At 61.4% G+C, this 25,871-nt stretch overlaps 1 protein-coding gene across 3 annotated transcripts in view; it reads right to left on the reverse strand.

The window, feature by feature from the left end:
• The window catches only part of VAC14 (VAC14 component of PIKFYVE complex), a 94,399-nt gene that overhangs the window by 1,406 nt on the left and 67,122 nt on the right, over positions 1-25,871 (reverse strand). For 2 of the 3 annotated variants that reach the window (XM_059667495.1, XM_059667494.1), the window contains exons 15-18: positions 7,909-8,083; positions 6,417-6,535; positions 5,253-5,332; positions 3,215-3,365 (exon numbers count right to left, since the gene is read on the reverse strand). In XM_059667495.1, coding sequence (XP_059523478.1) covers positions 3,215-3,365; positions 5,253-5,332; positions 6,417-6,535; positions 7,909-8,083 — 525 coding nt within the window. The remainder of the gene's footprint in view (positions 1-3,214; positions 3,366-5,252; positions 5,333-6,416; positions 6,536-7,908; positions 8,084-25,871) is intronic. The other variant, XR_009448884.1, reaches the window with a different exon arrangement.

A 25,871-nucleotide genomic window follows, 5' to 3' on the forward strand; every position in this document is an offset into this window, starting at 1 on the left:
GCCGGCAGTCACCTGGGGGCCCTTGGAGCTCTAGGGAAGGGGTCTCAGGAAGGCTCCGGGCTGTTCGTGAGAATCCTTGGGTCCTGTGAGTCATGAACAGACCCCAGTGGGGGTGTCCGGGCAGCAGCCGAGCACAGGAGCTAGACAGGTATGACCCAATGGTAACCTGACCACTTCCTAGCCATTAAACATTGGGTGACTCAGTTTCCTCATCTGTAAAGGGGGATTTCTCCAGCCCCCGCCTAGGTACCTGATGGGCAGCCACCATGGCTACAACTCTGCCCTCGGAGGTGACCAGCCAGGGCCCGGCAGCTTGAGGCACATGAGCCGCTCATTTTGGGGGAAACACGACGGTGCTCACCCAAACGGACCCCTCAGCAGTGAGCTTGGCTCCCGGCAAGGTTCAGGCTCCCGGCATGGTCTGCGCCTGAGAGGCATCGCTGCCCCTCCACCGGGCTGCTGGGCCAGGGCCAGGGCAGCGTGGACCCTCCCATGGTCGGCCACCTGGAGCCTGGAGGTGGCCCCTGCCCCTCAGCCTGCTCCCTCCCTGCCTTCTTGTGAAGGTGCGTCACCTGCAAACACCTTGGCCGGTTGCTGGGGCTGCTGCTTTCTGGGCCTCAGGCCTTGCCTCCTGAGCTGTTGAACGTAGTTCTACGAAGATCAAAAAGTGGGGCTGCTCTAGGGGCCAGATGGCAGGCAGGGACCTCCTGTCACAGTCACTCTGTGGCACAGGTGCCACTGTCCCGAGAGAAACCTGGGTTTCTGAGGAGGCCGAGAGACACCCTGGAGCTCGGACCTCTAACTTCAGGGGGTGGCCGGATGCTACCCCAACCCAGGCCTGTAAACGTGAGGCCAGAGATGACCCTGAAACATGTCATCTGCCACTGGGGTTCCATGGGTCTGTATGCTGCTCCCTCAACACTCCTGGTGAGCCTCGGCATTAGGCCCCAGGAGGGAGATGAGGGGTTTCCATGGAGATGTCAGCAATGAATGGCAAACCCAGGTGATATGCAAAGATGTGGCCAGGGTGTGGGGGTCGGGAGGAGTAGGCTGTACCTTGCTCTCTAGACAATTAGTCTTGTCCCCAGGGACTCAGCCTCCCTGCGGGTAGACCCTTCCTGGCCTGAGGTCATGGGCGCAGGGAGGGGTATGTCCCATGGGGGTCAGGACTCCTCTCCCTGCGTCCCAGAGGGCACAGCCACCGGGGGCCTCGCACGGGTCCTTCATGTTTGCAACCCTTAGGCAGTGATGCCCGGAGGACACCGCCAGCAGCAGAGCTGGGGTTCCTCTCCTGCCGCCCCACCCACGCACCTGTCACCAGGCTACTGTCGTGAGCATCACAGCTTTTCCTTCGGAGGGTCCCTCCAGCCTCACCCAGGAGATGGTCTTTGGGGAGTGGCTGGGAAGCCTGAGGGGGGCCAGGCTCCCTTAGCCCTGTGGGCGCCTTGAGCCCACAGAATGAGGGAGGGCGAGGGCCCAGGAACTCCCTCAGCTGTTCCCTGCTTGCAGGCCTGTCAGGCACCTGACGCTGTCCCCCAGCTGCCTGTCCCTCCCAGGGCTGAGACTGTCCTCTCCAGGATGTGCGCTGTCCCTGTGCCCACCCTGCAATCTGACCCCTCCCCAGCTGTTCTCGAGGCCCCTCCTCACCTACTGCTCCCGGTCTGTCCGCCTGGGTCCCTGCTAAGAATGGCTGGGAACACAGCCCTGAAGCAGCCATTTAGTCCCAATGCTCATTTCCCGAGGAAGAAACCCAGAGAAAGCGTGGGGCTTGCCTGAGGTCAGAGCTGGGCCAGGTCCCTATCTAGGCCTGGGGATGACCCGACCGCGGCAAACAGAAGGAAGCTCGGTTCCCTAGCGTCCCTGTGCAGACTCGCTCTGCCCTGGCTTGGGGCGCGCAGGGAGGGTCCCTCTATTCTGAGATGAGGAGAGTAGGGGGCAGAGCTCGGAGAAGGGAATGGCCCAGCAGCACAGGGTCCACGGCCTGGCCTGAGGTCTCCCCAGCAAGGCAGGCTGGTTCCTGAAAGGGGGTACCAGAGCCTGCCTAGCTCCTCCTCCCTTCCCACCGCACCCCCTTCCTAAGCGCCTGCCAGGGCCACCCTCACACCCACCAGGTGTTGTAAAGGCCCGTGTAGAGGAGGCCTGCGAAGCAGTGTGGCTTCAAGGCCTCTCTCCCCAAATGCCAACCCAACTCCTCAGCTGCTCCCTGCTCCCCTGGGACTCCCCGGTGGCACCAAGAGCAGCGGGATAGTGCCAGCACCGCCGCCCCGAAGAGCTGCTGCTGGGGAGAGGGTCAGGGTGGGCAGGAGCTGGGCCTTGGTCTGGAGACCACTCTTGCTGAGGGCTCGAGCCCCTCCAGCTGGCCCGGGGCAGACCAGCAGGCAGGTGCCCACACCCAGCCCGTGGCGAGGCCAGGCCGGTGGGAGGGGTGGTGGGCCGAGCCCTGCAGGGCACAGAGGCTCGGAGCAGGGGCCGTGTGCCGGGCAAGCCCATCTCAAGGCTGCCTGCACCCATGCCCATGGCAAAGGCGCGAGGCCCTTCCAGGAGCGAGACGCCAGGCCCGCAGAGCGGCCTGAACAGCCTGGGAGGGAATTCTAGACACACAGGGCATCTGATGCAAGCTGGGCGCGCTCCATTCAGCGTAAATCTTCTCAGTGGCTCTGCCTGTTTCCATGGCGACCTGACAAGTGAAATTTTCCATCTCGGATGCCAAATGCCTGTGGATGAGGCGAAGCCTCCAAGGGTTACCAAATATAGACAAGGCCCAACCGGCTCCAGGGGCCAGGCCAGCAGTGTGTTCGGGTGGGAGCCTCGACCCCCTAGGCGCCGCAGCCTCCTGCCAGAGCTGCCCATGCTGGGCCTCTTGGCAGAGGTGTGTCTATACCTTTTCTTCCTGTGGGCAGCGCCCGCACACTGCAGCCACAGGTGCACGCTACCTCTGATTTTTAGGTTAACCCAGGTTCTTAGAGAAGGTCTCACTACCACCTACTCCCAGAATCCCCCAGCCTGGTGGTCTGATAGGGCAATGAGAGGCCCACAGGCAAGTGGCTGTGGGTGGACAGGGTCTGAGGTGAGAGAGGGGTGTGATGCCCAGGCAAGGAGACCCTCGGCAGCCCCTGAGGCACAGCGTCCTCACCAGGCCCCCTGGCCCTGCCCTTGCTGGGTGGCGATGCCTCCCCCGTGGAGGCAGCGGGCGCAGGCCCCGCCCGGCACTCACTCGGTCTGCAGCAGCTCGGGGTTGGGCACGCACTGGAGCCGGTGGGAGAGCAGCTGGAAGGCGCTGCTCTGGGGCAGCAGCATGAGCAGGCCGTAGAGGGCCTTGATCAGGTACGGGTTGTTCTTCACGTCCAGCAGTTGCAGGCGCAGATCTGCAGGAGAGCAGAGGTCAGGGGTTAAGAGCCTGGCCAGGACAGGGCCAGCCAGGGGGCCGTGGCAGAGAACAAGGCAGGGGCTCAACAGCCAGGTACCACTCCTGCCCCCAGCCAGTAGCGCCTCGCTGTCCCCTGACCTCATCATTCTCTCTTCCTACCACTGCCTGTCTGATCTTCCCAACAGTCACCTCAGCCTGGCGACGCCAACCTGCCACTGGGCTGTCCCTGCCCCATGCTCACCGCCTCCCTGGTAAGGAGGGGCGTGGGCTGTACTGTAGCAGGTCCCCTCTGTGCTGCACGAGCCAGCATGAGCTAGGCAGGTGGGCTGGAGAGGCTGGGCTAGGAGCGCGGAGGGAGGGCAAGGTGGAAAGCGCTTTCATGTGGGGCTGAAACACATCCCATGGGCGTCTGGTAGGGGCTTTGGAATCCACCTCAGATCCCAGTCCTGCCACCACCCCACCGGTGGGAGGAGACACACCCCTGGCCCTGTCCGGCACCCGTCCCAACTACACAGGCCCAGCCTTCTCTCCTATGAGCTCCCCTGGGAGTCACTGGCTCTAGCTTCTCGTGTCTCTAGGCCCAGCTGGGTACCCTCTGTGGAGGGTGACATACACTCCCAGAGAGGCCACGCCACCAGCAGCTGTGCAGCGTCTGGGCTGATGCTGAGCTAGGGAGCAGCCAGGCCCTGGGGCTGGGAAAGCTAGGAAGCAGGGCCTCCCGCAGCCCGCCCCTTCTGAGGTGGCAGGGGCCACCAGGGGAGACCTGAGCAGTCATCCCCGCGCCTTGCAACTCCAGCAGAAGCGTGGGCCTATCAGGGTCCAAACCCCCGAGCCCTGCGGAAAGCTGGGTCTAGGCATCCCACCGTTAGAACGGGTGCTCGGCAGGACCAGGGGGGCATCTGCTGTGGTCGCCCCAACAAAGTCCTGGGCCTGGAGAGGAGATGCTGTCGCTTTTCTAGGGTCGGGATGGATCTGACCTCAGGGGAGCATGTGCCTGGCTGCCTGGGAGGCCCCCAGGGAAGTGAGATCAGCTCAGGGGACCACTTGGGACAGGCTCCGGTGCACTCCACGGGGAGCAGGTCTCCCCCCGCACGTGTCCCACAGGCATCGGGCAGCATGTGCCTGGCTGTTTGGAAAGCTGCCCTCTGTTTGGATGGGTGGAAGGGGTGGTGTCCTCGGCCCCTGCATCTGCCTTTGGGCTCCAGAGTGAAGGCTGATGGCTCAGCCTGACAGGTCACAGGCGCCGCCAGAGCCAGGAGGCCTGGGTGGCTGGCTTCCTACCGCACTGAAAGCGCACGCGTTGCATGCAGTCGCTGTGTCTGAGGCGCCAAGAGCTGCGTGTGCCACAGCCAGCTGCCACTTTTGCACATTCAGCCTGGGTGTTACGATCAGGCAGCTCCCACCCATCGGCTCCCAGCGAATGCCAACTCTGCTTTGTGGAGAGATGAGTGTGTGGCTCTTGGGCACACAGGAGCCTGCAGGTGGGCCAAGGGTCCCCACAGCGTCCCAGAGCCAGGGCAGAGTGGCGTCTTGGAGGAGGGGCCGGCACGGCGCTGGGACAGCTGCCCACCTGTCCCGACAGCACTGCTCCAGTTCTCCCGGCAGCTGATACTCACCTTCAGTGGGTTTTGCTGTCGGCGCTGGCGTGTCCACAAGCCCCACCCTGAGGCACCCGGGCAGGTTCTGATGCCACATGTCCCAGCCCTGCTGTGTCTGGTCTCCTCAGACCCGATCTCCTCCCCAGTCTTCCATTCTTGACATTCCAGAGTATCCCTGGGGTGAATGCCCTCCCTCCACCCCCTCCCTCTTCTGAGTGTGGCTTCACCCCGCCTCACTCCAGGCCACCCAAAGGCCAGAGGCCAGTGGCCAGAGGCAGGGCCCTTACATGTGAAGATGGGGCACTCGATCAGCTGTACCAGCTTGTCCACCTCCGTGAGGAAGTCCACAGTGACCTCCAGGTCCCCGCTGGTGGGCAGTCAAGGAAAGTCTTCCCCCTGGGCCAGGACAGCCGTCTCAGGGAGGGCCCTGAGGGGAGGGGCGGCAGCTGGAGAGCTGGGACCCAGGGGCCTGACCCAGCGGCTCAAGCGACCCTCCTCCCTCCGGTCCGGCTCCCGAGGCAGAGAGCTGCTTCTGCCTAAGCAGGATTCCGCATGCGAAGGGCATTCGTCCATCCCGCTGCCCTTGTGTCCCTCTAATTGAGAAGCGCACGGCTGTCCCCGCTGCACGGCACCCGGCTCTGCTCCGGCAGCTCCCTCCCCTGCGATCCTGGGCTCTGAAAGGCCCTCACTTATCGCGGCCCTGCAGCCTGTGGGGAGGGCTGGGCAGGAAGGGTCTGCTCCCGCCTGAGTGGACGCCGCCAGCCCGGCCAAGGTCAGGGCTGCGGCAGGTGTGGCCTGTGGTCGCTTGGTCACCAATGACCGAGAGAAGCAAATCTAGGGTGTGGAAGGGGAGCAGCACTGAGGGAGCCAGGCAAGGCCATGGCTGACCCTCAAAGGAGACCCCTCAGGGCCCCTCCTTCCTGAACCCCAACTCCAAGCCCCTCAGGGAAGGAGACCGATTTTGCATCTAAGCAGCTCTTCCAGTGAGGTCACACGCCAGGCATTCCCGGAGGAGGCGGGTTTGCTGTACAGTATTTTAAACAAAATGTGACCATGATGCCCTGCGCTGAGGCAGGCCCTGAGTGGGCTGGGGGCGGGGGGGGGGGTTCCCTCTTCTGAGGCCCCCTTGTCAGCCTGCTCTGCCCCCTGGGTCACCGCCGAGCTCTGGCTCTGTGGCCCCTGAAGGTCCCTAAGCACCAGCAACACCACCAACACTCAGCTCAGCCCTCAGGCCCGCCCCAGCACAGGGCCCGCCGATCTGCAGCGAGCAGGTGCCCCTGGCCGTTCCCCGGCTCCTGCACCTGGTCCCTCAGCCCCGATCCCCAGCCTATGCGGTTTCTCCTCCCTCAAGGCACCCATCCGGTCCTGATGTCACGGGCCTGGGGGCAGGAGGATGGCAGTGGGCCCACCGCTCCAGCGGTTGGACCGGAAGAACTGACAGCGAAGGATACAACTTCTGGATGAGGTCGTAGGCGTGCCGGTAGTTCTGGGTGAGGAAGCAGAGGGACACCGTGGTGACGGGGTTGTGGCACCAGGAGCGGTACAGGCAGCAGAACAGGTCCTGGCTCTCCTGGGGGAGGCAGGAGCAGTGAGCAGAGGGCCCGTGCCTCCTCACCTGCTCCTCCCCCCGGGGTCCATGTGGGGCCCTGAGCGGGAAGGGCCGTGTGGGGAGCCAGCTGTTGGCAGCCCCGCTGGGAACGCGCTGTCACAGGAAATGCTGACAGTTCCTCCCGGACCCTGTCATTACTCCAGGCCCCACAGAGCCACGTGTGGTGACAGGGCCGGGTGGGGGAGCCTGTCCTCCGTGCTGGCATTTCTGCTCTCGGCAAATGACAGTGATTGTCCCCTCCAGGACCCTGTGGTCCGGAGTGTGTGGGGCTGGGAGGGCTGTGCGGGAGGGCACAGCCTGCGGGTGGGGTGCGGTTCCCTGCAGCACCCTCCCCTCGTCCTCAAACGGCACATCTCCTCCCTCTCTGCGGCCCACCTTGCACTCGGAAACCAGCCCAGGAGTTGCACCCACATTCGGGGGAGCCCCTGCCCTGAGGAAAATTCTTAAGGCCTCTGCGAATGTCTGAAAGGAACCACAGGAAGGAGGCAGGGGTGTGGCCTGGATCGTTCCGAGCCTCTTGGCCCCAGATGCCCTCAGACCAGGCTTGGCTGTCCTGGAGGCACCCTGAGAGGGTTGGATGCAGGGTCTGAGCTGGGAAGGAGGGTGTGGGGGTGGTGACCACAGCCCAGATAGGGGAACGAAACTCCTGGAGGCCATCTGCAACTCAGCCCCCACCCCCGGGGAGCATGACCTTGACCATGGCCCCCAGAGCAGGATGGGAAGATGGTGAGTGCCTTCCTGCTCTCTGATCAGCCCTGGGGAGGTCCTCACCCCAAGCCTGGGACAGGCAGCCCTATGATACCCTGGCTTCCGACAGGGTGCCTTTTGGGACACATGGTCTAGCTGCTGGGGAACAGGGCCAGGGCCAAAGAGGAGGGCAACGAGAGCAGTAACCCGATCCCCGGCAGGGTGACAGCCACAGGCCTGGCCCTGACAGGGAGGTGGCATCCAGAGGGCATCACTCATTGGGTCCCCCACCTGAGTCCAGAACCCTGTGTGCCAGGGGGCAGCGCCAGGGTGGGAGTGGGGTGTCAATGGGAGATAAGGCACAGCCTGTGATGGGTCAGGGAGGGTGCGTGGACCCGAGCAGAGCACACGGTCTCCTCGGAGAGGCCTCCGCAGCTGCTCAAGGAAGCAGCTGGGACTCACTCCCATGCTGTTGCTTCCTGTGCTCAGCCCAGGGGCGTCCATGTTTTACACTGGCCCAGGGAGATCTCCAATTTCATCCGTCTCCTCCCAGAGAGCCTCCTGGGGCTGAGGGTGGGCTGGCAGGATGGGTGCCCGGTGCCCGCGTGCACACAGGGTTCCCCAGCCAGAGCCCGCAGGCACGGTACCAGTGTCCTCAGGTCCTTGAGCTGGTTCCGCAGCTGGAAGAGCTCTGTGGAGGTGAGCAGGATGGTGTTGAGGGTGTGGACCATGGTCGAGGCGAACTTGAGGTCCTCTTCTCGGAGGAGGATGTCCGCCATCGAGTGGAAGATGTTCTCCGCGTTCAGCAGGAGGCACAGCTGCCTGGAAAGCGGGCAGAGCGAAGGTTACGGCACCCCCTGGGCCTCACTGTGGACCCCTCCCCGGTCTCCCCATCCTGAGGACACCTGCTTCTCCTGGGGCCGGTGTGGGGACCATGGGGGACACGGGGCACTGTTCACAGCGGGCCTGGCTCCACGCCTCCCAAAACACTCACCCTGGCCCAGCGACTGGAGCCCCAGACGATTCGTCCCTGACTCTGCCCCAGGGAGACGGTTCTCAGAGCGCGGCAGGCCCTGGATCTCACTCCCGCATCCACGGCGCTCTGTGCGCCCAGCTTCTACGGCTTCTACACGTCTGCTCACCGGGTCCTGTCCCCCCGCTCCCCATGAGAGCCCCTGGGCCAGGAGCTGGTTTGTGCGGTTCTCCCTGCAACCCCGCCTGGAGGTGCCTGCAGGTGCTGGGCTCAGGCGGCACTTGTGGGATGAGTGAACCTACGACACCCCGAGTTTCATCTTTGCTGGCACAGGGCAGCGAGGTGACTTGACCAAGGTCATGGGGTCAGTTAGGGACCCTTTCTTTCCACCGTCTCTTCTCCAGGGAGAATCTTGGGGGATAGGCTTGGCCTTGGTGGAAAGGAGCCCCATTTGACAGAAAGGAAAACAGAGTCCAGGGAGTAAAGACACAGTTTTCCAGGGTCCCTGGGCCAAGGCGAGGTCAGCAGGAACAGGTGGGCGCGAGGACGGGCTTGGAGGAAGCTGTCGGCCTCCAGAGTTTGTCCCCGTGCCCACGGAGGCCTGGCTGGGGGGACAACGGGCCCCCGGGAGTCCAGGCGTCCTGAGCAGGGAGGGCCGCACCGAGCGGGCAACTGGTTGGTGAGGAGGGCGGCCCCTCTCTGACTCCTAGTCCCTGCTCCAGGGAAGCCCGCAGACCAAGCCTGGGGCTGGTGGGGACAGGGGTCTGAGGCCTGAAACATGTCCATCCCAGGTCACTGACCTCGCAGTCCATGCAGCATCAGGGACTGGCCCCCTGCTTTCCTCTACCAGTAAACACCAGTCACGCCTCGGGGCCAGGCTGGAGAAGATCCCCGCCCCCCAGAACACCAAAATCGCAAACCACGAAGTGCAAACAGTGGACAGGCAGGCTCCATCCAGCCTCGGCCCAGCTGGAGCCAGCAGACTCGGGCAAGAAACCACCAGAGACATGGAAACAGGCTGTTGAGGGGAGGGGTGGAGCTCTACCATCACTGGGGGCTCCCCTGCCTGCCTGGGATATGGGGTGTGTGGGGGGCAGAGGTCCCAGAGCCCGTGCTCCTGCCCAGCTGTGTGACCCAGTGTCTACGTGACAATGTCTTTACCTCCCACCTGGCGACAGTGCCCACCTGTGCCATGGGGGCTGCTCAGAGAGCAGCTGCCAAGACTAGTGATGGCTTGTGTGAGGTGCACAGTCTATGGCGAGTGGGGCCCCTGGTTGGGTAACATGAGTGGGTTAACAGCCAGCTCCCAGGAGAAAGCCTGGCCCTTAGGCCGAGAACAGACAGCACCTCCGGTCCCCTCCGGTCCTCCCAGCCCCACAGGAGCCCCGTCTCCAGGGCCATGGGAGAGAAATGTTCCCGAAGGGCAGGCCAGGCAGGAAGGGCAGCGCTCTGACAAATGCCCGTCGCCTGCAGCTGCTGCCGTCTCCATGACAGAGGCCAGCAGCTGAGCCTGCTGCCAGGCAGCGCCTCCAGGGACCGCAGGCCGGCGGGGACGGCTGGGAGGGGGCGGAGGGACAGGCAGAGGGGTGGCCATGAGGAGATGAGGGCACCCAGGCTCCTGGTGTCCCTAAGACCTGGGGAACACTGGCGGAGCTACAGAAGGCCCGGGACGGCAGAGTTTTCTGGAAATGCTCTTCTCTGGCCACGGTGACCCGTGCTCCCCTGGTTCTGCCACCTCTCCGGTGGCTGTCCCCTAGTGCCGTGCAGCCCCCTGCTCGCTCTCCAGTCTGTCTCCTGGTGGTGGCATCTGGTCCATGGTTATTTTCAAAGCTGCCTCTAGCTCAGGGGCTCCCACATGTGCCTCTGACCCCCACTGAGCTCTGGATGGGGCAGTCATGAGCCTGGTGGACAGCCCTGCATGGCATTTCAAACTTGGCAGGGCCACAGTGTAACTCTCGGCCGCCCCAACTGTCCTCATCTCAGGAACTGGTGTCACTGCCCATCCAGCTGCTGCAGCCCAACCAGGGAGTCATCCTTGATCCCTGGGCCCGTGTTGGGTTCACCACAAGACAGGGCAGGGGGCTCTGCCTTCAGGGCACACCTTGCCTCCTCCGGGCCCTGTGTCAGCCGCCGGAGCCCTGGTGCCCGGTCAACTCCAAGGCCGGTTCCTGATTGGCCTCCCTGCCTCTCTCCCTGCAGAATTCACCCTCCATGCACCAGCGGGGGTCCTTAAAAAGTGTCCATCAGAGCACGGCACTCCCCAGTGGCCTCCTGCTGGATCTAAATAAAACCCAGCCCCTCACCCTGGCTCCAGGATCCCACACACTCTGGTCAGTTCCTCTCCAACCTCAGCCCTTACACGTGCTCCCTCCCTCATGATGCCCTGTGCCCTGGCCTCTGCCCTGGCCTGGAGAATGCTGCTTAGGGACTGGCTCCTTCCAGCCACCCAGGCCCCAGCTCTAAGTGAGTCCTGTTTCTTTCCAAGTGATTCTCATTACCCAGGTCATCTGGGTGATGGACTTGTTCCCTAGGTCCCAGGCTGTGTCTCCCACCAGAATTTGTCTGGGACCCCCATGTCCCTGAAGAAGAGAAGAGGGCCTGGCACTCAATAATCACTGTTGTTTTTTAATTGTGAATCCTCACCCGAGGATATTTTTCCGTTGATCTTTTAGAGAGAGTGGAAGAGAGAGAAAGACAGAGAGAAACATCGATGTGAGAGCAACACACTGATCGGTTGCCTCCTGCACACGCCGACCAGGCCGGGGAGGAGCCTCCAACCAAGGTACGTGCCCTAGACCAGAATCGAACCTGGGACCCTCTGGTCCATGGGCCGGCGCTCTATCTACTGAGCCAAACCGGCTAGGGCTCAATAATCACTGTTGAGTGTGACTGTGCGGAGGGGCCACGCTAACGCTGATGAAGGCTTACGGTGATGGACAGTGTGCCTGCAGACACTCCTGTGCTCAGCCCAGCAAGCCCGCTGCACATCTGTGTGCATTCTGTCTGCAGAGCACAGCTGCCGTGAGGTCCCTCCTTCACCCTGGCTACCTGGGGCCTGGCTGCCCTGCCCTGGGAGACCTCTGGCAGGTCTTCACTATAACCCCCTCCTCCACAGAGGACCCTGCTCCAGCCACACCACCGACCAGGGAGCAGGAAGGGCGGATTCGACCCAGAAGAACCGACTTCCAGAGCGTGAGCCCCTCTTACTGCTCTGCCTCCTCGGTGCCTATTATGAGCGGGCACCGGGGACTGCCCACCCGGTGGGGCTGGCAGATGGCTGCCCCCACAGGGCTGCTGCGTCATCACTTCTCTGCCGAGCCCAGCCTGGCCGAGCTGCCTGCCTGGCTCTCAGGCATAGCTCTGTAATGGAGCACAGCTTGTAAGCATTAAACATTTGCCCGGACTTTTAATGCCCATATTAGAGTGCAGCTCATGAGACAATGGTTTAGAAGAGCGGCTGCTAATCTTTCGGACCTCACGGATGACCGGTGGTCCACGGATGGCGACCGCTGGTTTAGAAAATGCTTGGGGAAGAGGCACAGGTGGGGTGGGAGGGAGCCTGGGCGGGGTCTCACACCCGCCTTAGCGCTGGACCGCGCTGGACCGGGCAGGGGGCCACATGTGAGCCCTCACACTCAGACAGGGTCCCCGGGGTCGGGGTTCTGCCTTCCCCTCCTCCAGCCTCCTGCTACCCGCCCGGGCAGCCACTCCCCTACTTCCGGGTCTGCATTCTCTTTGGTCCCTGTCATATGCGAGGGGCTCTCAGGGGAGCGACCTGTCTTCAGCCTGCTTTGGAGCCCCGCTTTCCCCAGGGGACTGCTGTGCCCTTTGGGGTGGCCTCAGAGGGGAAGGCCCTCTGCAGCCATGCCCGCTGGGAGTGCCCGCACCTGCCCCGCCGGTGTGAGCTTCACGTCACGGCCCCTTCAACACTAACACTGGCCAAGCCTCCACTGTGCCGCAGACGCCAGCCCCGAAAGGCCACCAGCCTCAGTGCTGGCCACGGTGGGAGGTGCTCGCCGAGCCCCCCTGGCACCCACCCACAGCCGCGGCTTCAGGTGACAGGTGGCCTAGACTGGGCAGGAGGCGGCCTGCACGAGGCAATAGCTGCTGCCCGTCTCCTGGGAGAAAGGCCTGGGCACAGGCTGGTCCCCGCCAGGCCGATGGGGAGCCTGGTGCTCTCCCCGACCCTGTCCTGGGTGTGGGGAAGGGGCCACACACGGCTGTGCCTCCAGGGACCGGGGCAGGCCCCCAGCGTGGGCAAGGCCGCCCCTGGTGTGGAGGACAAGACCTCCCAGTGGCTCCGAGCGCCACCCCGGCTGAGTGTGGACAGGAGGAGGTGCCGCTCTCTGGGGGTGCAAGGTGGGGGGGCTGCTTCTGCCGCCAAATGCCTCTCCCCCCACTCCCCCCGTAAGCCCCTGCTGTCCAGGCACAGCCTGTGGGCCCAGGGGGCACGAGGGGCAGTTCAGCACTGGAGGCCTGTCTAGGTAGTGGGGTGGCGGAAGGGGGAGTGTGAGTGGTTCCTTTCAGGACAGACACAAGGTAGGGGGTTTCGGGGGGGCACAGAGTAGGGACAGCTGGGGCCCGGCAGGACCAGGCCCGCTGCAGGAGCAGGGGCCCCACAGTGAGGGGTGGGCCTGGAGGCTGAGCACGGTGCCTCCATGGGAGGAAGCATTCTGGCTCCCTGCCGGGTGGGCTCTGGGAATCTGGACTCTGCCATGTGCTTTGGAGACGATGTCAGACTTCTTCCCACGACCCCGCTTCCCCTCGCCCCTCGCCCCTCGCCCCTCGGAAACAGGACCGGCAAGGTCACCATGGCCAGAGACAGCCCCTCACCCGCACTGTTGGCAGGCCCTCCCGAGGCCCCTGGGCCACTTTCAAGATGCTCAGTTGGCCTCTGGGCTCTCTGCGGCTCCCTCACCAAGTAAGGGCATGGACGCCCGCCTGTCCTGACACTGAGCCAGAGCTGAGGGCGGGCTGGGGAGTGAGCTGCTGCCTCTCCCACCCCATCCTTCCTTGGGCCGGGCCTTTTTAAGAGACAAAAGGCGTCCTCTGACCCGTGGCAGGATCCTGGACAGGGACGGGGGAAGGGAACCGATGACTACAGAGGAGGGAAACAGAGGCTGGGCAACCATTTCCTCCCAGGCCCGTCCCTTCTCGACTGTCCCAAGCAGTTATCTGACCATTGGACGGGCGGAGGGGAGACTGGACTCCAGCCCATTTGAGTGGACAGAGATGTCAATGTTGAGAGATGGAAGGGTTGGGGGGCACCCGCCTCCCACCCCTGATCTTTCCCAGTTGCTATTAATACCGTCCAGTCCTGCTTCAACTTGGCCTTCCTCTCGGCGCTCACTGCCCCGTGACAGAGAATTCAGAATTGGCCGCAGATGCCAAGCTCCAGGGTGGGCGGGTGTGCCCAGCTCTCCAATGCCCCAGCTCCGTGTGATCAAGGGGCCGAGTTCTTCCCGGGCCCGTCCAGACCCCCAGGAATTGTGCTGGGTCAGTGCCACAGAGAGAAGGGCATGTGGATGATTTCATTCGGTGCCTCCTGCAGGGCTGGGCCCAACAAAAGGGCTCCCTGACACAGGAAGGACTGTGCGCCAGCTCCCTGAACTGCCAGCTCCCTGACACTCGCAGAAGCCCCCTGCCCCATCCTGCCTCCACCTGGTCCTTCATCAGGACCACCCGCCCCTCCCGTCTCCCACCCAGGCAGGTCCAGCTCCCCAGCCCTGGGCCTGCGAGCTCCGGTCTGTGGTGGCGGCTGGACTGGGGGGAAGGTGAGGCGGGAGGTCTGCTCTCCTGCTGGCCACTGCCCGCGCTGGAGGTGACTGGGCAGGCAGCCCTGGCTCACGCTTCTTCTCAGAGGCTGCAACTGGACGCTGCCTTTGAGGAGAGCTCAGGGTGGGGTAGACTCCACGGCCCTGGACAAGCTGGCATCAGGGCTGTGCCAACCAGCCGGGAGGCAACGCGCTTTAGGCCCCTCTGGTCCAGGCACTATGGAGGGCAGGGCCAAATCACTGCCATCGCCCCCGAGTGTTCCTGATCGAGGTCCTCCCTTCTCCCTCGAGCCTGGCCTCCTTCCTGCACCCACCCCCAGCTGCCTGCTGCTGTGTCCCGACCAGGCCAGTCCCGTGCACAGAGACAGGCCCTCACTTCCTCTCTCCTTTGGCCTCCAGCTGGTGTCCATGTTCTCTCAGTGGTCAAGGCCAATGGGACGCAAGCTTTCCCGGGAGGTGCCTGGAGCCTCCCAGCTGTAACTCTGAAATGCGGCCTCGTTTCAAGTATAGAAAACACAGGGACCCAGAGCCATTCCCACGGGAAGAGGACCCTCCTGGCCTCGCCCTGCCTGACAGCCGGCTGCTGTAGGAATGCACAGAGCAAGCAGCTCTCCTTCAGGGTAAGCCAGCGGAACTGAGGGTGGAGGAGGGCGTGGTCTCCCATCTGAGGTTCCGAAAGCTCCGGGATTCACGCACCCTCCCCCACCCGCCCTCGCTCCTCTTCCCCTCCAGCTCTGCTTCCTAAGTATGAAAACTGTAAATCTGTTTTATTTATTTCAATCAATCCTTGGCAGTGCGCCCTTCAGGGCAGAGGCAGCCATGGTAACTCTGCCAACTCACGCCTTAAAAATTCATCGTGTTTAATGCAGTCGATGTGTCTGATGCACTTAAAAGTTTTGGGGTAGGGTGGTGGGAGTGGGAGGAGGAGGCAGAGGGCTTGTTTTTCTGGGTCTTGCTGGGAGCTGGAGGAAAGGCGATGGAGGGCGGGGCACCGCAGGGTGGGGAGGAGGCGGAGGAAGACGAAGAAAGGGGTCTTTGGCCACTTAGCTCTCTATCCCTCTGTTGAAGACGGCGGGCGCGGCCAGACACTGGTCAGCCATAGACACCTGGGCTGGGCTCGCCCGGAGTCTCTGAGGAAGGCCTCCCTTGGGCAGGAGTGGCCAAGAAAACCAAAGGGTCCCCTGCAGGCAGCGGGCTGAGCCCTAGGCCGGGCTGGCCCTTCTCTCCGGGTTTGGGGTTTGCTCGAGGTAAATCACCAAGGTGAGAGCGGGCAGAGCCGGGAGAGGTGACCACTTCTTCCACCACCAGGCGATCAGGTGGGCCTTCCTGCCACAGCAGGGGCCCCGCCTGCTCCCAGGACAGGAGCCATCTCCTGTGCGCGGCCCGGCTGACCTAGCTGGGCTCACTTTCCACGTGCTGCTATCAGCCTGGCTGAGGCTACCCCCGTCCATTCACAGGCACTGCTCTAGCCCCTCACGGTCCTCCACCCCCCTGAACCCCATCTCCTGGCACCCGCAGGCCGCGAGTCTCCTGTCCTGACCCAGGCTCCCCACGGCAGGAGGTATGGGAAACTCCATCGGCCTGGCCCAGGGCTGGGCCCCTGTGGGCAGCAGGGAGGCGGATGCTTGTGGAACAGAAAGCTAACTGCAGGAGAGGCAAGGTGGCCGGATGACTTTAGCGGTGGGATTCAGGGGTCTGGGGAGCGGGCGGCTTCGCGCACCGGGGTTTCTGCCCAGTGTCTGGTTCTGGGCGAAGCACTTGCCATTTGCAAGGAGGGGCCTCAGCAGGGATCTGATTTACGGATGTGGTCCAGCTGTGTGTCCCACAGGAGGCTGCACCTTCTAACCCACACAGAACCCCCGAGTACGGCTGGATGGAGCTCAGATGGCGGAGGCTGTGGGACACCAGGAGACCCGGGCACTCGGCTGAGGGGTGCTGGGCCCTGGAGGAAAAGGCAGTGGTGGGAGGACCAGGCGGGGTGAAGACAGCGGGGGAGGCGGTGTGAACGGGATCTCAAACCCTTGGTAGGAAAGCCCACAGCTTCTGAGTGTGTCATCTGTTGAACACCCAGAGCAAATGAAGACAGAAGGAAGGGCCACTACAGGAAATCCCATTGTCTTCATGACAATCCACTCTAAGAAAGGCCAGCACGTGCCAAGCCCTGAGAGCGGCCGGCTCCTGCCTTCTCCGGTCACAGGGATTTCCTTCCAGCTGTGTCACGGCCTCTTGCCCAACAATGGCACACAGAACAGACACTCGCGAGCACTTCTACACGAGGCACGTCGCATCCCTCAAATCCGCTTACCACGGCCAGGTCCCCTTTTAACGGAGAATGAGAGTGAAGCGCCTCAGGGCCATGCCAAGGTCCCGGCCGGCCCCGTCCCGGCACCAAGCTCTCAGCTGCTGCCTCACCAAGCACCGGCTCGCAGGCGCCAGGGCCCACGGCGTGCTGTTTCTGGAAGGCAGGTGATTTCGGGGCACCGTAGCTAGATATCACTGGGCCTTCTGATGGACTGGAACCCGAGTTCTTCCAGAACCTTCTTGTGGCTCCTAGGCAGCTTATCTACAAACCAGCTCCTTCTCCCTCATCCTCTCCCTGGAGCTACCTCTGTGGGTGGCAGGCACTGACCACAACTGGCCGGCACACAGCTGGCCTGTGCCCACACTTGGCTCTGCCCTGCTGGGGTGCTGTTCTTTTGCCAAGGGGTCGGGTGGGAGGCAGAGTCTGGGAACTGCGTCCACAGCTCTGCAGCCAGAACCCAAACTCAGACCCGGGGGTTGGGAACAGGACATCTATGGGGTGACTAGCAGCAGGTTCCCAGAAACCTCTGCCAGGAGACGCCGCTCCGAAGTTTGGGTCCTGGGGAGGGGTAGGTGGAGGGGGGTGATTTCAGTTCTACGGCTCGGAACCCAGGCCTGTACTGCCAGGGACACAGCATCTCTGAGCCCCGATGTCTGCTGTCTTCTAGGCTGACTGTTAGAGAGAGAAGCACGAATGGAACCTTTGTCCCCTTTGGACCCTCTGTGCTCCCGCCTTCCAAGCAGGATTTGCTCCGAAGGCTGTATCGTCTCCCCACTGGTGGCCCTGCCCGTGAAGAGGCTGCAAACACACAATCAACGTGGCAAACTGCTTCCTGGCCCCACACCTGCCTGCCCAGCCACGCCCCTGCCCCTGCCAACTCCAGCCAGGCTTACGAGGCTCACGGAGGTTGGGTGCTCATGGGACTGAAGCCACGGACGGGTCCAAGGCCACACAGCAGGGTCATAGGCCCTGACTTGGTCTGTTCAAAGGAAGGGAAAAGCGATAAACTCTCAGGCCAGACCCATACCTGCCCAGGACTCCTTATCGCCACCCTCACCTTATCGCCAGCAGGAGCGGGGCCTGGGCTCGTCTCCCTAGCCCTGGGGGAGGAGGCCCCAGCCTGTGGCTTATGCCGCTCCTGCCATTCTGGCTACATTTTTGGCTTCCACAGAAGAGAAGAGTCTCTGATTAGGGAGCTAGATCGTGCTTTTCTGGCCTTCACATCTTTAGTGTGGGGGTTTTATAGAACCTTGCGAACGGAGACTTTCTGTAGCTCTTTACAAGTGCCCACTTAAAGGGCACTGAGATAAACATCAGGAAACAACGGAAGAGAAACAATAATACGCCTGCTGGTAACAAAGAGCAAATACCAGGGCGGCCTCACTGCTGGGTCTCTGGGAAAGTGGTGGAAAGATCAGGGAGAAAGGGCTGGGAGGCGGAGGGGCCACAGCAGGAGAGGGACACAGACAGCATGGAGGGGACGCCTTCCTTCTCCCAGGCCACATGGAAGGGGTTCCTCTTGTTCGTACCCCCCCCGCCCCCCCCCCCCCCCCCAGGAGGCTGGAAAAGCCCTCTCGCGATCAGTCGTTTTCGGGGAATTTTAAGATGTGTGAAATGGGCCTTCAACCGCATGTTCCTTTCCAGCCCAGGCGATCTTCACCGGATTAAATGCACGAGAATGAGGACGGGCCCGTGGAAGTCCCTCTGGGGGAAGGGTCCAGGAGGTGTCTGAGGAGTCCCGTTCCGTTATAGATGAGCGCCCCCCCCCCGCCCCCCGCAGAGCTGTGCCAGGAGAGGGGCCTGCTGGGGACCAGCCATCCTGCCTGTCTCCCAGCATCACGTGGGCACTGCCCACCCAGCAGAGGCCAGGCCACCACACAGAGGTGGGCGATGGATGCGGCGGCCTTGACAAGGAACGGAGACCTCGAGCCACTCCGCTTTGACGCAAACGTGTCAGGATCCCGAGGGAGGGGCGCGCTGTGGAAAGATGCGAGGGAGTGAAAACAAGGCCAGAACAGTTCTGGGTCTAGAATCCTGGAAAACCCACAACCACAACCAAAGCCAAACGGAGTTGTATATTTATAAACGCAAAGACAAAGTTTTGGAAGGAAGGAAATACATGAAACTGAGAACAGAGGTTACTTTTTGGGAGGAAGTGGTGGTCGGGGTCTTTCACATCTTATGCAATATTCTCCTGCATCATTTGTTTTTTTTTTTAAATCTTACATGGTTTAAGTTTTTTCAAAACAATAAATATGGTTTTTTTAAAAAACTGTAGAATCCTCTACATTGTGGGATGCTCTCGGACTCCCTCTGGAGCTCTCAGGGCAGGGAGCAGGGAGCAGGACTCAGGTGGCGCCTCCCAGAGGATGGCAGAGCCTCCCTCTCCCTCCGGGGGTGGGGGCTGCTGCCGATTTGCAGATTTCACAATGGAAACTTGCATTTTACAAATGAGAGGATCAACAGCCGGGAAATTGTATTTTTAGCTACCGTGGCTCTTTGCTTCAAAGGCGTGGGTTTCTTCTGAAACCAGGCAAACCTCCTACCAAGTCTGCCGTGTGCACGGAGCGATTAGCATAGCACAAGCAGGAGGGGAGGCCTGGCTCCACTCCCTGCGCGGGAGGCTTTCTCCAGAAGCGGGATGGAGGCGGGAGAGGAGTCTCAGCGAAGGGCCTGGCGCTGGGGGTGCGCTGGGGCCACACGGGGTGAGAGCTGAGTCCACAGGCCATCAAAGCAGTGCACAGCCGCCACCCTCTAAGCTGCTATTTAAGCCCCTTTGCCTCCTGAACCACCTGCTCCCCACGTTCGGGACAGAGGTCCTGGGGCTGCCCTTCTGAGGGGACGGGCAGAGCCACGGCCAGGCTGAGGGAGAGGGTGGGCTGGGAGGCAGCGGGCAGGGACTGGCACAGCAGGACTCGGATGATGAAGTCTCGGGGAGGCAGCCTCCTCCTGGTGAGGCTGGAGCAGAGGCGGCACAACTGTGGCGCGAGGACCCTGCGGCTGGGTGCCGCCCTCCGTCCTCCCTGCCCCTCGGGCACTCACGCCTGTCCGGGTCGATCCATCCCGCCTTCCTTTCTGGCCTCTCCTCTCAGGGCCCGGCTCCCCTGCTCTCCCAGCCACTGCACTTGGCCTGTGGGCATGTATCTTTTTCTTTTTTAAATACATCTTTATTGATTTCAGAGAGGAAGGGAGAGGGAAAGAGAGATAGAAACATCAATGATGAGAGAGAATCATTGAATGGCTGCCTCCTGCACATTCCCCACTGGGGATAAAGCCCGAAACCCAGGCATGTGCCCTTGGCTGGAATCGAACCCGGGACCCCTCAGTCGGCAGGCCGATGCTCTATCCACTCACTGAGCCAGCTAGGGATATATCTTTGATGCAGTCTTTTCTCTCCTAGAAACCCTTTAGTTGGCTTGGGAAGACCTAACATGTGAAAAGAAGCTTGAACTTTTCTCCAAACACCACAGAAATGAAATGAAAGCGGCAACCTTCCAAGAGCTGTAATTGCAGATACTCCTCTCGGGAGCTGGGCTGGAGACAGATCTCAGCGGGCAGCTGCTCTATCACACCAGGCCCCGAGCCCCAGCCTGGGGGGAGCATGACCTTGGGCTGCGGGGGTGGGGCTGGGAGAGAAAGTGGCGGGGTTACTATTTCAGGCCTGGCTGGCAGGAGCAGGAGCAGGAGCAGAGGGACAGGAGGGGCGGAGAGAGAAGCAGCAGCCTCGGCTCCCGCCCCCGCCCTCAGGGTACCTCAGGCAGTAGGATCACAGGCCTTCCTGTGGAGGGTCAGGGGACCGGGAAATCCTCACAGATGGGGTGCACAGCTGAAGATCTGAGAAACCAATTACCCTGCTACTGGGGGGCCGGGAGACGCTGGAGGAACTGGACTGGGGGCGGCCACTCAGGCTTCAAGTGCAGGAAGGAAGTGAGGTAACTCCAGGAACTGCCAACTGTCGGCCAGGGGAGGACAGGGGCGGGGGGCGGGGCGGGTCTCCTCCAGGAAAGGGGCTGAGGTCTGTCAGGAGGGAGGGGCTCAGCACACAGGAGGAAGGAAAGGCTGACTCCCGGAGCAATGGACTGAGACGGCGTCAGCTGAATTCAGGGCACCTGGAGTGAACTGGCTAAACGCAGGTCCCCTAAAAAGCCAAACAAGTCAGGACGGGGATGTCTGGGCTGGAGGAGGTTTTAAACTTAGTCCAGGTTATCTGCTCACACCGATGGTTCCAGCAGCACTGAAACTTCTGGAACGACGTAGCAGCCAGACCTCTGCCCAGCAGGCTTTCCCAGTCACTCCTTCACCAGCCTCTGGTGTTTTAGGCTAAGAGCGGGGAGGAGCCGAAGGCCGCAGCGGGCATGGCAAATAAGCGAGGCCCCCACACCCCACCCTGGGCCCCCTTCCCTCCTGTCCCTAGAAGTGCCGGGAGGACGGCAGCATTGAACTCGCCCCACTCCCCTCAGGTGAGGCCTCGCACAGACGCCCAGGTCCCTCATGGCCGGGAGGTGGGAGCTCAGTGCCAAGGTGGCCCATGCGAGCAGTTCCTTCCGACTGCGCGGCCACAGCAGGTGGAGTCGGTTTTTGAACCTGTTCGGGCGCGTTAGTGGGTCACTGGGCTCCTCAGGGCTGCTTGTGAGGCGGCCAGGGACCTGGCCCCAGTGCCCTGGCCTATGGGCTTCTGAGCAGACTGCGCAGGAGTCAGAACACCTGTTCTCCCCACCCCACCCCACCCCACCCCAGCTAGTTCCTACTCATCTTTCATGGCGCGGCTTAAACAGCCTCTTCCCACAGCTTTCCTGGGCCTCTTCATCGGGCTGGGCCCTCCCCCATCCCATCTGCTCCCCAGAGCAGCAAAAACGCTTCCATGGCCCTGCCTTGTGACTCTCCCCCGGAGGGCAGGGACTAGCTCTGCCCACTGCGGTGTCCCTGCCGGTGGGCACAGGGCAGGTCTGCTCAATGACAAATGGCACTTCCTGGCCCTCCCCAGGCCAGCACAGCAGCCGCCCCTTCCTCTTAGCCACCCTCACAGGGTGGGGGCCGAGCCCTTGCTCCCGGCCGCTCCTTCTGGGAGACACGGGCTCTCTGGCCTGACAGCTGTGGCCTCATTTCCAGGGCTATAGCCAGGCTCCTTATTTTTACCCACTGGCATTTTTCATCCCCATGCCTGGCGGGTGGAGAGGGGTTGGGGGGAGGGGTGTGGACAAGTGGAGGAGATGAGCACCCTGGGCTGGAGGAGCTAGGCGGCCTGACGGGAATGTGCCAAGAGGGAGGGGATGGGGTGAGGAGGGCCCAATTAGTAAAAAATACTAATTTAAAGAGGAAGAAAAAACCCAACCCCACCCCCTTGATTTGCCTCAGTAAGCATTTCAACAAGGTCACAAATGCACTGGCTCCATAGATTCTTCTGGCTCCGAACCACACTTCGGGCAGCCTTTAAAAGCCAATTCTTGGCGTGGCTTCGGCGGAGCCCGAGGAGAGGGAAACTAGGGCACGTCTCTGCTCCGAGAAACGCGGGATCTGGGTCACCACTGAGGCCGTGGGCACCCGCCTTCCCCAGGCTGAGCCTGAGCCCCCCGCCCCCCATTTCCTCCAGAGCACAAATCACAACACTGGGACGCACATTTCTGCTCACTGGTCACCTGTCTGCCTGTCACGAGATTGCCACCTTGGTAAAGGCAGGCACCGGCTTTGGGTCCGTGCGTGCCCAGGGCCGCCTGCTCCAGGAAGAGTCACAGAAGGACCCTGCGGGACCGACTCTGCCCTCTGGAATGCTCCGTCACACCTGAGTGCTGTCTGCCACCGCGCCAGGGTCTGCCTCGCACACAGGCCGCGCGTGGTGAGCAGTTCCTGAGAAATCAGAGCCCCGGTGTCCTCCTTGTGGGACAGAACTCAGCTGACTCGTAAGGTCCCTTCTGGCCCCTTGGAACGGAGCCTAAAATGCAGACAGAGGCTCTCCTGGTCTCCAATCACTGCCCGGCTCTGAGCAGCCGTGTCTAACCCCCAGCTCCACACCTGACCACACAGCAGACAACTCTAGTCTGGCATGCTGCCATGTTCCCGTCAGGAAGGGATGCCCCCAGGCCCCACCCTCATGGCGGTCTCTGGGAAGGTCTAGGCTCCCTCACACACACCCCTGCCCCCGCCTTCATGGAGGGATGAGGATGTGGCTGCTGGAGGGTGGTGGGGTGTCACTCCTTCTGCCGCCGCCAGTGGGCCCTTGAACTGAGACCGTTACGTGGACACTGGCTCGGTCTTCCTCCCCAGCGTTCATGGCCTGGATTCTGGCTGCAGGGCCGTGTTTCCCCACGAACAACTGCTCCTACTGCTGTACCTGAGGGCGGGCACACGACCCGTCCTGGGCCATCAGGCACGGCCCGCTCTGGCCACAGGGACGGGCCCACTGGACCCCCGCCGGGTCCGCTGCTGAGGCTGGGTGCTGAGTGACAGGAGTGGGCGCGAGCTGCTGGAGTCCCTCCTGCCACCGGGTGGGTGGACGGCCTGCCCAGGATGGGCTGGCAGAGGAGGAAGAGCCAGCTGTGGAGGTGAGGGGGGAGACCGAGTCCTGAGGGCTCTCGCTGCACACGTTTAGTTTTTAATGAGCCGTCCTGTCCCTGATGGAACACCGCCTTTATTTTTTTTCAACATAAGGGTGAGAAGTGTTTTTGGTCACATGCCATCAGGAGTCCTGACTGGGCAGCTCTGAGCAGGGCTGGGGGAGGGGGAGAGGAAGGGAAGACACCTGGGGTCAAGTCTCAGCTTGCTCAGCAGCTCCCTGTCTTACCAATCTCGAGAAAACAAGAGAAAGTGCAGTCAAGCCCAACATCTGCTTCTCAGGAGCCGAGCCTGAGGCTGCCTCAGAGGGAGCGAGGGCTGGAAAGGGGAGAAGGGGGCCAGGCCACCCTGCCCCCGGGCCTCCCCTCTCTGGACACTGGGGAGAGGGTGGGTGCTACTCATCACGATGCCATCACAGCTGCTATGGTTGCTCATGCAGTGACCAGGCCCAGGCCCTTCCAAGCACGTTTGCTAGTCATTTAACCTCCCGAGGACGAGCAGAGATCGTGACGATCACGCCAGAGAACTGCTCAGGACGGCAGCCACACGGCGGCCCCCGTGGCCTACTGCTCAGCACCTCTTCCCCTTTCTCCCGAGACGCGGCCCCTTTGCTCAGAGAGCTGTTGCTCCCCACTCCTCGCGGGCTTCCCTTGGGGCTGCTGCGGCTCTGTGTGAGCCAATCAGAGCATCACCTGCAGAGACGTGATGGCCGTGTGATGCGGTGGCCATGCCTCTGCCACTTGAAGAAACTAGAACAACAAGGCTGACCTCAAACCAGGGTCAAGAAGAGAGACGGCGCCACAGAGAAACCCCCAGGTCCTGGGTCTTGCTGCCCTTGGCCTTGGTTTGGCTGCATAGGCCAGTGAAGGCCCCTCGTTCATTTTGGCGACTTTGACTTGGGTTCCTGCCTCCTGCCACACAAGAGTGCTGGCCAACATAGATGACTGGTTCCCGGCTCCAGCGCCCCTGGGATTCAGCCGCTGGGGTGGAGGGAAGCTAGGAGTCTTTGTTTTGACCAAGCATACGCAGCCTGAGCTAGGTGACCTCCAAGACCCTGTCCAGAGCTGAGAGTAATGATGCTGGGTTTAGGTGGATTATACTCAGTGTCAGCTCACTGGGAGGCTTAACAAATACCAACCAGAATCAGGCAGGTTTATGGTTAGCTCTCATGAGCTCCTTCTAATCCCCTGGAAAAGCACCACAAAACAAAAAGTGCTAGCTGTACGGAAAAACTGGTCACCTGGGCTCCGTTAAAAATAAAGAACTCCTAGTCATCAAAATACACCATGTAGGGAGCACTCAGGAGTAGAAGATAATTACAGTATATGCATCTGAGAGAGACGCCAATCCCGAATACAGAAAGGACCTCCGCAAATCAGTGAGAAAAACAATGAAAGCCCAGTGGGAAATGACCTGAACAGGCTTATCACAAAAGCGGATATCCCAACGGCCAACCAGCAACCAGAAGTTCTCCAGCTTCCTTGGTCTTCAGGGAAATACAAATTTAAACCACCAGGTGATACCAGCACCTAACGGAATGGCCCAAACCAAAGCCCGACGACACGAGGGTTGGTGAGGACGTGAGCACCTGGACGCACACACTCCGGTGGGAGTGGGAATTGGTGCAGCAACTAAAGTGTGTGGGCCTGATCCAGCAATTTCGAGGTCTACATCCAAGAGACATGTATGCATGTGTTCACCAAAGACATTCACAACAGTGCCGAACTGAAAACAACCCGAATGCCCATGGATAGCAGAATGGGTAAATGAACCACGGTGTTTCCATAAGCGGGATACTCTACAGAAATGTGAACTACTGTTACATGTGACACAAATGAATCTCACAAACATAAGGTGGGTCAAAAGAAGGCAGACTTTGTAAGGGGGTACAAACCGTATGATTCCGTTTATATAAAGTTCAAAACCAGGTAAAATGAACCTAGCAGTCAGGACAGTGGTTCCTTTGGGGAGGAGGGCAGGACAGTAACTGGAGGAGACATGGAAGGGACCCTCTGGATGCTCCACTTCTTTTGTCGTTGTTGTTGTTAATCCTCACCCAAGGATATTTTCCCCATTGATTTTTAGAGAGAGTGGAAGGGAGGTAGGAAGGTGGAGAGGGAGAAGGAGAGGGAGAGGAACATCAATGTGAGAGAGACATCGACTGGTTGCCTCCTGCACATGCCCTAATCGGGCTGGGGATCGAATCTGCAGCCCAGGTACATGCCCTTGACTGGGAATAGGACCAGCGACTGTTTGGTGCTCTGGTCCATGCTCTAACCACTGAGCAACTTCTTTATCTGAGTGCTCCTTACATGGGTGCAGCCAATTAGCAAAAACTGAGCAGCCACTAAATGGCTACCGAGCTGCAGTGCACGGTACTGACCGATTTATACACCTGTAAATAGTATGCTCTTCAGTGAAAACTTACATTAACAAGCATCACAGGCATGGAGGCAGGAAGGGAAGCAAGGCTGCCACCTTGCCTTGATCAGGAAAAGGAAAGACAGATCTGGGCACGGAAGCAAAACGTGTTCCGTGTTAAGAAAGAGAGGGCTTTACCAGAGAGACGGCAAAACTGAGCAGAGAACAAGCCTGAACGCCTGAGGACACAGCAGAGCTTCTGAGCCTGTTCTCTGAAGCAACACGAAGGGCTGGGGGTCCTGTCTGCACGGGAAGGGCCAGACACGCAGGCGGCAAGGCGGGGCGGAGCCGCGGGCCCATCCAGGGCCACTGGTTTACTGATGACAAGGCTGAGGGCCTAATGGAGACACGATCAGGCTACAGAAGACACTCTCTGGGGGAACAAGAAGGCTCAGAGGGCCCCGAGCTCGGGGAAAATGGTCGTGTGTGACGGCTGCAGCTGGGACACGAGACTGCAGGACATGCTGGGGGCGGGGCATGGGGCGCCCTTCCTGAAGAAGCGGAGAAAGAGATGTAAAGCTTAGGGCTTAGGAAAGAGTGGGAGGTGACGCGCGGTGGAGGACTAGGGGAAACGAGAGACTGGCGTGCCCT

This window comes from Myotis daubentonii, chromosome 15 (assembly GCF_963259705.1).
Source record: "Myotis daubentonii chromosome 15, mMyoDau2.1, whole genome shotgun sequence".
In the NCBI taxonomy this organism is placed as follows: domain Eukaryota; kingdom Metazoa; phylum Chordata; class Mammalia; order Chiroptera; family Vespertilionidae; genus Myotis; species Myotis daubentonii.